This window comes from Crocodylus siamensis, chromosome 10, assembly GCF_052110815.1.
Source record: "Crocodylus siamensis isolate JL-2025a chromosome 10, ASM5211081v1, whole genome shotgun sequence".
Lineage (NCBI taxonomy): Eukaryota > Metazoa > Chordata > Crocodylia > Crocodylidae > Crocodylus > Crocodylus siamensis.
The window spans coordinates 22,227,978-22,241,217 of NC_143404.1; the positions used below are offsets into that span (position 1 = coordinate 22,227,978).

General features: G+C 37.5%; 1 protein-coding gene across 2 annotated transcripts in view; it reads left to right on the forward strand.

The window, feature by feature from the left end:
* Positions 1–2,194: 2,194 nt before the first annotated feature.
* GABRG2 (gamma-aminobutyric acid type A receptor subunit gamma2) overlaps positions 2,195–13,240 on the forward strand; it is a 130,352-nt gene continuing 119,306 nt past the window's right edge. For both annotated transcript variants that reach the window (XM_090065021.1, XM_090065022.1), the window contains exon 1: positions 2,195–2,954. In XM_090065021.1, the coding sequence (XP_089921147.1) occupies positions 2,848–2,954 (107 nt within the window). In that variant the 5' untranslated portion in view covers positions 2,195–2,847. The remainder of the gene's footprint in view (positions 2,955–13,240) is intronic.

A 13,240-nucleotide genomic window follows, 5' to 3' on the forward strand; every position in this document is an offset into this window, starting at 1 on the left:
TCTGAAGAGAAGCAGGACTTCTGGGGCCCCTCGGTCAATCAGAGGCATGGGGTGGGGGGGCACCACACTGTGCTGTGAGAATAGCTACCAGCACTGCACTCAGATTATGAAATTAGGGGTCAGCCCCCATGAATTAGGTAGATCCCTACTCAGAAGTATCTAACTTATGTTTAATTTGTTCAGATATTTTGTAAATGAATTTAGGCTTCTATGTCCTTTATAAGTACTTTTGAGAATGTTACCTTTAAAGGTAATTTAAACCAAGAGATTTAACTTTGAATATACATTTTTTAAGCAGGAATAATTATTATACTTCATGTTCAGAAAGGTGATTTTGCACTGAAAATTGTTGGTCATAGATTGTGAAGTCATTGCATTTGGACTTGAAATTCTTAATGTCAGGTTAAAAATGGACAGATTTTAATGTTCACATAAAGAAATTTATCATACACAGAATAAGCTACTAAGTCCTAACTGGCTTAATGTTGACCCTTTGTTCTCATTCAGTATAGTTTGAATTGGTTATTTAAAACATCATAGTTTGATTCAAGCATGTCAGTCAGAAAAAAACCAGATGCCTGTTTGATAAAATGTGTACCAGTAGAAAACAAGTTTCTAAACATTTCTTCCTATTTAGTACAAATATACATAGTTGCTTGTTGGAAAAAAAAATCTATATACCTGGGGAAGAGAGTATTAAAAAGACTACAAAAGCCAGCTATTCAATAAAAGCCAGATTTTCATGTATACAATTAGGTAACTGCAGGAGAAGTTTTGTATCCCTAACAACATGTACCCACACTGCTATATCTTGAACATTTGTATATCAGCTTTATGGTGTGGCCAAGTACTGTGTTATCTAAGTGACCTGAACTATCAAATCAAAGAATAGGAAGCAGATTACTTGTAGCTCCAGTTCAGTTTTCACAATTACAAATATGGTCATGTGAACGTAACCCTAAAAATAATTCAAAGATTATAGTCACCTCCAGGTTACAATTTTCATTTGAAGAATAGTCTTTAAGCATTTTAATATATGTTTATGTAATTGATGCCATATCAAAAATATAAAATTATGACAAAATATACAAGAAATGTAAAACAACTGATGTAATATTCACTGGTAAACTCATCAATTTAAGAGTTTCATTTCTGTGCTAGGGACCTTTTTGATGCTGGAGCATGGATAGTTCTGAAGAAACCCGGACTGAATATTTACATCTGGGTCAAGCTATTCCACCTGAATGAAGAGTGGTTAGACTTGTTCCCTATTTATAGGGTTTTTGGATGTAGTCATGTTGGTTTACAGACATAGGCAGGTTCTTTGGATATTGCATCTCCCCCAAGAACATTTCCTGCCTATTTATAGGGTCACATTTATGCAGTTTCAAAGCAAAAACTGGCTTCATCCAGTAGGATATCAGTCTGAGTTTCTGAGGGTTTGTGGTACTAGGAAGTGCCACTGTCTCCTTTTCATAGACAAGGCAAAACTGTATTTGCTGCACTTGTAGGTCATGAAGACCTGAAGTGTTTGTTCTATTTGAAACATCTCAGTTGTTTTCCATTGAGCAATATCTATTCATTTATTGTGGCAGTAAGAATTAAATAAGGGGGTTCTGAAGAAAAAAGGCACCCATTGAGTACCTATGCCACATCCAGATTTTCACTTCTGCACTGTGATCCATCAGTTTGGGGATGGTTGGGGAGATAGTTAAAGCCTCCAGATGTGTTCTGTCTTCAGGCAGTGAAATTTGGAGGCAAAAGCATATCAGTCTTTGACAGGTTCCAGGTGCTATTCTTGTACTGGTAAGCACTGGGGTCCCAGTTTTGTGTATTAATGAGAGCGAGTGGACTTTTCTCTTTGGAGAGTGGAATTTGGAATGCGGGGGACAAAGAGTAGAAGGATCAGGGACAGCCCAGATTTTACACACACCTATTTTTTCTTCAGATTTAGAGTATTTGCTGCATCTTGTCTGGTCTGATTTTATTGAGGGGAGGGCAAATGATATCCTAGTAAATTCTCCCTAATCCTATCACACACTTAACCACCTCATTCATAGTGATTCCACCAATGCTGCTTTTCCCATTTCCTGAGTTACTTAGCAACAACCATCCCTCCCTCTTCCACTCCCCCCGATCCATCCTTTTATTTTTTCCCCTTTGCAATCATGATTTCCAGACTGTTTAGAAAAAATGAAGATGCTCATCAGCGTAAGGGAAGCTTTTCCTTCCGACCTCTCTTTTTGTGCTTGCCAAATCCTCCTTGCCTCCAAAATGAAGACCTGGGCTGCCTGCATATGTATAATCAAAGGTTAAAAAGCACCCTGGCTGACACCACGCATGTGTTAATCTGTGCTGCAGCAGTGTGCATCATTTCCACTTTGACCTCAGAGTTAATCTGCATTCAGGCAGAAGCTGCATTGCTTTATTCTTTCTTTTTCTTTTTTTCCCCCTATGTTCTCATTCTCCTGTGGTTTGGTTGAATTGTGTTCTGTGTACACAAGCGTCTGTGCAAGTGTATGTGTTTCTGCTTCCCTTGCATGCTTTTGTTCTCTCTGTGTATGTGTTCTCTCTTTCCCTTTCTCCCAATTATATTATTCCCCTACCTTTGGAAGCTGCTGCCTGCTGCCTGAGCTGACGTTTTTTGATTGTATCTGCAAAGGGCTTGTGCAGATCTAATTTCTGCCCCCCTGAATATTAATCCATGCAGCTGGGTGCAATGTATCATCCCACTGATGGGACCTGGTAGGGGGGGAAACCACCACCACCAAAAAAAAATAAAAGAAGGGGACGGATCTATCTGCAAACCAAGAGGAAAAGGGAAAAAAGGGGGGGAGAAAAAGAGAGATGTTTCCTTCAAATCCAACAAGCCTGGGAAGCAGTGCACTCTTGAATCCTGCATTTTCTCTCAAAATGATGGTGTGGGCACTTGTGTTCCTCTCTCTCATCCAGTGGTAAGATGTGCTTTCTGCTTCTGTTTGCTGGTTGGGGGGGGGGGAGGGTTGGGGGGCGAAGATGCTGTTTGCAAATGCAGAGGGCTGTAGTGAGAATGTTAAAGGTTTGGAGAGTAGCGTTGCCTTCATCTATCTCCTTCACTGTTAAGACCTTGCTATGTTTTATTTGCCTTATAAGTGTGGTGTTGAGAGGAATGGGGAAGCTAAACAGTGGGTATCTATGATGGTGGTACATGCCCAGGTTTTGCATGGAATTTGATGCCATGTTAATGAACCCTTTTTTCTTTGATTTAACATTTGTTATAATGCACAGTTATCATAATGCCCTGTTTTGTGGGTAGAATATCACTGTATTCATACTTGCTTCCACCTAAGCAGGCACATCATGGCTGTGCTTGGGCTTTTGACTCTGTATTTATGTTTTTTCAGTACCTAAGAAAGCAAGTATAAACATTTAGGACCAAGGACAGCAATCCAGTCCAGTATGCAGCCCTCTCTGGATAGAGGAATCTAGTGCCGATCTGCGTTTCTCAATTAGTGATGGCATTTAGAGCCAACGGAGTAGGCAACGAGATGTAATATCAGAGTGTACATTATCCATAATGTCAGTTATATTAACCAAATATTTACATTGCTATTATAACCTATGCGTTTCTTATAGACAGATACTGACACACATACTGTATATAGAGCCCTGTGTGTGCACCGTGTGTTGTATTATATTGCATATCTAAATGTAAATAGAAAAAAAATCTTACTAGCAGAGGAAGAAAGAAGCAATGTGTATGTGTGTGTGTGGTGGTGGTGGGAAGGGGGGGAGGGGGAAGTTGAGTGTTGCTGCAGTGCCAAGCGTTATGCTGAACCAAGCATTCTTATAAAAATTGTAGACTGTGTATTTAACAGGTTAGGTGAAAAATTAACATTGCATCACAATGTAACTGGCCAGTCATGTTCTAAAAGCATCTTTTTCACAATCACACAAGCTCTGCTTTCTTTGATATACTAAGGCAGGTAGTATCCACACCTTGTTATATTTTAAATAATCAGTATAGAAATAGATGGGCTAAGAGTTCATATGTACCTTCTTTCTTGCCTTCTCTGGACATTGCCATATTGAAAGTAAGCTGCCACAATTTTGATTAATATTTTAAAAAATAAAAATCAGTCTGATATTTTCAGAACAATGTTTTTATTCCAAGGCAGAAAGCTTTGTTTTCTTGTACACAGAAACAAAACTGGATTTCCTGTCTGAATGATTTTCCCACAGCACCAAATCAAATGTAGGATGACTGGCAATGGAGTATAAGTGAGGTACTGATATAAAACTTGTTGAACCTAGGAGAAAACATTTTGTTGAGTTATGGGGTAGATATAGGGTTTCTCTGAATACGTAAGAATACCTCACAAGTGAAGCAATAGGAAAAATAACTTTACTGCCATTTAAAGGGAGAAGCACCCTGAATAAACAGAGCGGCCTTCACTTGAGGTGAAGTCAATATTTACATTGTTACATGTGTCTCTTCCTTCTTTACTGGAAAATATGCTAGTTTGCACACATGTTCCCAGATTACACTATCATTTTATTTCAAATAGAATAAAAGCAGATACTTTGGTTAAAAAGAATTCTATTTATCTTGTTGGTAAATAATCTCAATGAATGTATTTGAGAAGTATTTCTTCATATGACTTCATCAGCCATAAAAAACAAACAAAACAAAAAACCGCAACCTTTCACTTAAGAATTGGTATGTGCAGACCCACCGAAACTAAGAGATTTCTATTAATGTGATATTTGAGATAGTTTTAATGTAACTTCACTCACTTCACGTTTTGGAAAGTAAGGACCAGTCATCTCAAAATGTCATCATGCTAAAAAAATAAAGATAATCATTGCTTCATTAAAAGTATTTCAAATGCATTAGATTGGGACAGGAGCTTTAATAATGAAGATAATAAAATTCATCTTTCTCCTAATATGAAAGGAATTTTAATATTAAAATATTAGTCTTTAGAACATACGGCAGGAGAGATTTGGAGAAGTTGTTCTGGATCTGATTTATTCATAAAAGGTGTTTAAGGAGTCTAATACCCTGGCAATATTGAAAACTTAACATTTTTGTCTGTTGCTGCTTGATGTAGCAGTTGTCTTGAAACATAGAACTCCTAAGGATTTAGGGCTAATTAGAACAAAGCACTCACACATATGCTTTATAGTAAGTATGTGAGTACATTTACTGCCATCATTAGGACTATAAACACCAGAAGAGTTAAACTGGTGTGTCTAGAGTTAAACTGGGCCCAGAATAATTAAATCCACATAAAATCTATCTAAAAAAACCCTCTTGCGGTATTTTTGACTAATAAGGCAAACAGATGAAGAGAGCAAGTTATTTTACGAAGAGGGAGTTCACTTGTTGCACTTTTTTGACATCTAAAAGATTAAGAAGAGACTTCTGGAATAATAAAATAACTCTTTTTTTGGTTTGTTTCCTTCTGATTTGCAAGGTGAAACCCTAGCCCCACTCACATAAGAGTTTTGCCATTGGCTTCAGGGACACCACAGTTTCATTTATCACAGACAAGTGACAGAATAGTGGAGCACATTACCTCAATGACTGAACTTCTGTATTAGTTTATTATTGTCTTATTAATGCTTGCACAAAGAGCACTTTTGACCGTACACACTAAAGTTTTAAGATATGCTTTTGTTACAGCTTCATTGTCATGAAAGCTGTAACATTTTTTATTACCTAAAAAAAATATATTTACTACACAGTTACAAGGCTAATTCTCTTTCCCTTATAATCTTTTTTAAAGCAGTGTCATTCAACTCAGCAAAAGTGAGACAAGAATCAGACTCAAAGCTTCTGAAGTTTGTAAAGAATAATTTAAAAAATACAAATATTAAATTGAGCTGCGACGGAAAGCAAGAGAAGCTTCACTGTAATCTGATAACACCAAATGTAACACATTATATATTTTATATTTTATAAAATATTAAATATTTGTTTCAGTTAGATCCTTCAGTAGTGAGCCTTGCACATGTAACTACAAAACAAAGTACATCTAAATACTAGAGTTGATTGAACTGTTTGTTATGAATACATATTCTGGCAAATCTAAATCATTCCTGAACTGATTTGATTTTTACATATTCCTTGCAACTCACATTTGTTGGAGAAATGGTTCATGTGAACTATCATCAAAGGACCAGTTTGTGAAATGTTGGCATGTGACTTCTGGATATTTTTTATTTGTGCTGCCACTTCAGTCACATGGCAATATTTTTGGTCCATAATTAGTTGACTAAAACAAGATAATACTTAGCAGCAAAGAATGAAAAGGAGGTGTCTGTAATAGTTATATAAATGTATTTCCTAAAGATTCATGTAAAAAACCCTAACTATGAAATGAGAATAGATAGTAAAGTTCTTTGCTTCTATAGCACCGAGCAAAGGGGGTCCTGACCTATGAACTGGGCTTCTGGTCTGTGACCTGGGCTCCTACGCACTGTAGTTATAGAAATAATGAAAACAAATAACGAGGAACAAAAATTGTTTATCAGAAAAGCAATTCCAAATTTGAGTAAATGTTGAACACTGTTTTCAGACACTCAGATATTCAACCATCTGCACTTACAGAGACATAATAGTCAGGGTCTGTACCTTGGGTGGCAGTGAAATAAGGGGCAGTGCTAGGATTTGGGGTGCTGGTGGCGGCAGCTGCTGTTCTTTTATATTCTTTAAGTAGACACCTTGGACTGATGCTCTGGTTGCCCTAATGCACATCATAGTCCTGTGTACCTATTATGTACAAGATTCTGATATCTTTACATGCCAAGCAGTACTTGAATATTTGAATGTTCATATAGTCAGGTGGCCTCTTCATGCAGTAAGATTCTGCTCTGTATGAGAGGATATAAAAGATATAGACTTACATAAAGTCAGTGACCTAGCAAAGAGATATGTAAATAAATGTCATGATGCATGACAAAAAAATACTCTGTGTTTCATTAGCCATTGTAGCCTTTATATCATTATTGTTAAAACTTATTTTGATGTTTAGGATCCTGGATTGACTATCTTGGATACTGAATTGGTAGTTCTAACAGAATGGGTACAGTTTGGGGAGTAGACTTGGAACTTCTGTTGCTTTTGTCTACAAGTATTCCAGAGTTGGGGAGCAGAGAGTTCAAGTTTGTTTAGTTGACTGTACCCATTCTTTTCTGGAACCTCTGCTGAAACTACCAGAAAGAGCTCCATCTTGTGTGTGTTAGGATAGTAGTGTAATGGGATTGCCAGACCACTAAGAGCTGAAACTAGCAATGAATGATCAGTGGGTTTTTTTTCAGTGAACAAAACCCATGAAAATGAAAAATGACTCGGCCAAGATCTGAGCCATTAATAGGGAGACAAAAGTTCCTAAGGCTGTATCCTGCTGTTAATAACTTGTTGTAGCTTAAAAGTATGAATAAGTATTCACTATACCTAGTCTAGTTGTAAGCAGGCTTACTAGACCAGGAATGGGCATGAGCAGGAATTTTCCACTGCTGGGAGCAGCATGTGTAGCCATTAGCTGCTCCTGGGAGACCAGTTTTATTAACTCAGTTGGGGGAAGGGCAGGTGGGATCCCAGAGCAGGGGGAGGGGAAGTAGGGATAGCACATCTATAGGGGGGTTGGTGAGTTGGGGGAGGGATTTGTCAGGATCCAGGAGGGGTTGGTGGAATGTCAGGTAGAGAAGCTAAAAACAGCCCAGTCAGGGTCAAGAATTGGGAACAGCACAGCCCTAGGACTGGGACAAGCATCTGGGCTTTTCCAGCCCTGGGGCTGTGCTGTGAACACATACAGGCATTCTGGAGATCAGGTTCACCGTTTCTTAGATAGGGTTAACCCAGTTTCACTCTAAGTTAGTGCAACTCAGATTGGGCACACCATTTTTGGGCAATTTAAGCCCCCTGCAGATCTGTATGATTGGGCATTTAGTTCAACCTAACCCTGGTTATGTTGATATAAACGTAATTCTTAAAAGTACTCTAAAAGATTATAAATAATACATGAAAGACCTTGGTATAGAGTCATTTTGAGAAGTAAGATAAGCCTTTTTATTAACTTCTGCTTTAGCACATACCTTACTTATTTCTTCCATACCAAAATGCTTTTAGTGTATTCCAAATTCCATTGGTGAATATGCAAAGTGATGCTAAAAAGCCTTTAATAAAGAGCCTTAATCTCACAAACTCCAAGAGGGAAGAAGAAAAGTATTAGTTTTAACTTTATACTAAGGCAAGTGGAGTTCTAAGTTTTATAAACTACTTTGCTATTTTTAATTATTTGTATTAAGGACCTTTGTACATATGTAGGTAAAGGCATGTTTGGATCTAATGAGTGATCTGCACAATTACAGCTCCTGCCATGCCACATGTGGGATCATGCATTAGATCCAATTGTACCTTTTTGACTAAATCCTGGGATCCCCCTGAACTGGCAAGAATAAGGCTCCCATGGCTGGAAGCCCCTATCACTGAGGGGCCTCCCAGTCATGGGGGCTACATGAAACTAGAATTGGGAGCCCTGCACCCGGCAGGGCTCCCAGCCCTCATTGCACCTCATAAGACCCCCATGTGGGCTGAGGATTTCTTGTACCCTAAGCTTTGGGGATCACAGTAGTTGTGATCACCAGGGCTCAGGGGTCTCCTGCTGGGCAAGGTGCACCCTTGTGGCTGGGAGCCCTTTCAGCTGACAGGGCTCCCAGCCTCAGGGAAGACTCTGCTACATGTGCAAATTAAATCTTGACAGCAACCAGCTATAAAGTTAGTGGTCTAACTTTATAGCTGATTGGAGCTTTTTATGATGTGATAGCTACTTTCATGTGTAGGTGGCCTTAAGGCAATTGTGCAATTAACCACTTCATTGTACAATACCTGTGACATGTACAGAGGGCCTAAGTGAAACTTCTTATATAGTTCATTAGATCTACACTTTAAAAAATTCCAACTTCTTAACTATGATCAAAAGAAATCTTATTGTCTCAGTCCTAACTATTTCACCTTTTTCTTTATACTCCATTCTAGCAGCAGAGGCATACTCATACTCATTAACACAGGTACTCATACTCACAGATCTCAGATGCGAATTCTGTCTAGTGAAAAAGGAGTGAACAGAAGTGAAGGGATTATCTTTGGAATTTGCATAATTCCCCTGCACAAAGGAAAGTCATTCAGAACATCTGGGTCCCACAATAGGTAAATCCCAGAAAATCCCCTATTTATATGAGGGCCCTCCTTTTGCTCAGTACATCAGATAATGAACTTAGGAGTGAAAGCAAGGACTACTACATTGTAAGATAAAGGATTAACTCTCCATAGCTGGCTATGAAACAAACACACTGGGTTACACATGCACTCTTCGGGTTTTGTTTTTATTATATTCCTACCATTTTTTATCTGTACTTAGATGCTCAGATACTACAGTGATTAAAGTAACAGTACATGGACACATGGATAGGTTATTATTCTTTTTATTAAAGCAACGTGTGGTTGTATTTAACATTCCAATTATTCTTTTAGCAAACATTATTGAGCAGGGAAACTAGAGTTGGCTGCAGTTTAAAGTTTCACTGCAGTTGTTCTCTGGTCTTGAGAGGTAAGGGATGACTACTCACAGCCATATCCAACACTCGTACACAACTGCTCTATATAAATAGACTGACAGTGTGATCATGGGCTAAATGAGTGGTCTGAATGGATACTCCCAGGAAGATGCCAGCTAAGGAAGTGATGGCACAGATAGGATTTGAAGATAAAAAACTTAAAATAATTTTTTTACCAATAAGTTTTAAAAATAATTCAGTTTCCATCCCATGTGGACTACACAGTGAATCCCAAATTTTAGGAAAGCTTATTACATCATAAATTTCTTTAAATGCAGAACATTAATATATATTATGGGTGAGATTATTCAAGTAGGACCTTTTTATATCAGAATTTCCTTGTATTTTTTCTTTTCTTTTTTCTTGCATTCAAATGTTATTCCGTGTTTTTCCTTAAGTTTATTCATTGTCGAGACCTCTCATTCTCTATTTCAGATAATTCATTTACAATAATTACATACACTGCTTTCTTTTAGGCTAAAATTCAGTGCTATAGAGAAGACCAGCACAATGTCCATCAACCTCTTCAGCCCAAAGAGTAATGCTTAAATTGATCATAAGTGAGATCAAGGTTCTGACTCTTTGGACATAAGTGAATTTCTCTACTAAAGCACAGACTTTGCTTGGGACTTCTTAAAATAGACTGTGAACAATGGATGGCATTAATAATGAGATACATGTTTACTTTTGAACATGTGCAACAGGCCAAGTCCTGTTTCCAAAACATTAGTGACAAACCTCCCCTTAACTACAGTGACAATTGTATAGGCTTATAAGGTGCCTATACATGTGCTTGGTGGTGAGGGAGGATGGTGTTTTAATTAGAGCAGTTCCTGGATAGCTGCTCTAATTAAAACACAGCAGCATCACGTATATTAAGCCCTGCACATTTAAATATGGCTGCAGGATGCTTTAGCTAAAGTTAATGTGATGAGCTTTAGTTAAAGTACCCCAGAAGTCATTTTTAAGCCCACAGGGGCTTATACATATGATGCTGCAGCAATGTTAGAGTTTTCTAATTAGAACACATCAGAGCATGTGTATAGGTACCCATAGCATCAAATTCTGATTTCCTTAGAAATAATTATAACCTGTAACTGATAGGGTGCATATGAAAGTTTAAATGTGTGTATTTTTTTCCCTGCATTTCCAAAGCAATGCACAAGAACACTGAATACAGTTCTGGGTCATCCATGTTTAAAAATGATTTAAACCGGAACAGGTACAGAGAAGGACTACTAGGATGATCAAGGGAATGCAGGGCCTATGTTATGAAAGTTTAAACTAACAAAAGGAGCAGATGTGACTGGCCCCTAAAAATATACCATGAGGTAAACAGTAGAGAGGGAGCAGAGCTAATTAAGTTAAAGGACAACTCTGGCATAAGAACAAAGTTTTAAACTGGACATGAATAATTTTAGGCAGGAAATTATAAAAGGCTTTTAACCACTGGGGAATGAAATTCTGGATCAGCCTCCCAATAGGAATACTAGGGACAAAAAATAAAACCAATTAGTTTTAAGATGAAGCTTGATCAGTTTACAAGACCGAGCCCATGTCTACATGTGCACTTTAATGTGCAGTAGCCTATTTCACTGTACATTAAAATGTTACATAAAAATGCAGTTATGGTAATGCACATTAAAACAGGCTGCTGTTCATTAAGTGTCATTTAAAAAATGTGTGCTTTTGTTAGTGCATATTAGGGCAGCCTAATGAGCATTTATTTAGTACCTCACATTGGAAGTACTTAATTTAATACACATTAGGATAGGTGCATTAATGCACATGTAGAGGTGTCCAGTGTGCATAATGTGGCTGCCTACAGCAGCAGAGAATTGATGATTCAGGATGTGTTTTAACAGTTGTATGATTCCTATTTCCAAAGAGGTCTTCTTATTTTTTTTATCATGTTTCTGGTTTCTAGACTGTGAATCACATTAGATTCAGTGGGATAAATTCAAGTATAATTTACAAGATGTGGGCTGAGTGAATAAATTGCAAGTTATGCACATGAGTCTAAGAAACAACTAAGGGTCTAATGTGGCCAAGCACTGAAACTCATGAAACTTAAGTCCTATTCCTAGCTATTACTATTTCACACTTAATTACAAGTCAGCAGGACTCTTCTCACTTAAAGATAAGTACATGCTCATGTGCTATGCTACATCAATCCTTAGACACTGTAGAATTAACACTCACTTCTAAGTCAATGGGATACATTGTGAAGTTAACGGGATTACTTACATGCTTAATGCTCAGCACATGCTTCCATTTTTCTGGATCATGGCCCAAGCCAGTAATTAAGTCTAAAGTTTTTAAGTGACTTTCTGGGAGTATAAACTGGCATAACAAATACATTGGTAAGGACAAAAGAAGATGTCGGTTACAGGTTTATACCCCTTAAACTTCATATCCTCTTTTATATGAATTTCTGGCTTATGAAGGTTCTGATTAATTCAGTAGGAGCTTTGCCATTGTCTTAACTAGGACCAGGTTTTCATCTCTAATATTTAAAAGTAACCAGTCTTGGTTTTCTTGTTCTAGCCAAGATCAGTTTAAGTAAATTCTTAGCCAAAGGCTGGAAGTTGCTAACACTTCATTTTGTTTTTGGAAAATGAGAATAATATTATTGGTCCATCAGGACACTAAATGAATACTAAGAAATTTAAATCAAATCACTAGCTATAACATCATCCTTTGAGGAGTGAGTGATTATGTCTATCATGTTTATCACCAATTCTGAAAATAAATTGTCACTAAAGTAGTCTGACAAAATTAAAGCATTTTCAGGCCAGATTTTCATAAATCCCTATGTGCACTAGCTGGCTAAAGCTCAACACAGATTAAAAGGAGAGGTGATGTTAGTAGGCTGATGAAAGCAACAAGAAGATGTATTGAGGTTTATATCTACTTCTGTGATCTTCGGGTATTATATACCATTTGTCTCTGGAATTCATAGTTTGAGACTTCTGTCAGACTAGATGTTGGATGAACACATATAAGTAGTGTTCCTTTATCATGGTATTTATTTATTGGATTTTTAGAAAGTAAAGAAAAGATCACCTTGGAACTCTTGTGTATCTTCTGACATATACCAAGTATAAACACAAACATGTCAGTTTCCTGAATCAATCAAACACTTTAGTGACAGCATAAGCATAACATAAATTAATCAACCTTTCACACACAGATAGTTATTAAGTTACAAAGAATTAAATAAGAGGCTCTTTGTTGGAGTCTGTTATGTGATGCATATTTTCAAATTGATGTCTAAGGCGAATAAAAATTTCAGGTAGGCACTTAAGAAAGACAAATTAATTCAGGAATATTTGAAAGGAATTAGGAAAACATTTACATTTTGGGCATGTCTATACATTGCCTTATGGTGATGTTGCTACAGCACCATGCTTTAGTACTTCCAAAAGGTAATACTGTGCTGTGAATACTGCCCATACTGTGCTGTGCATGAGACATTGGTGTAGATCTTACCGCTACATGACCATAGTGGCATGCTAAAATGGGGGAGTGTGACACTATGGCATCATAGTTGCTGATCAAGTGTAGACTCAAGTCATCACTACATCACTGTAGTGCACCATGCAGCGACATAGTACGTCACACAGCAACGTAGGGT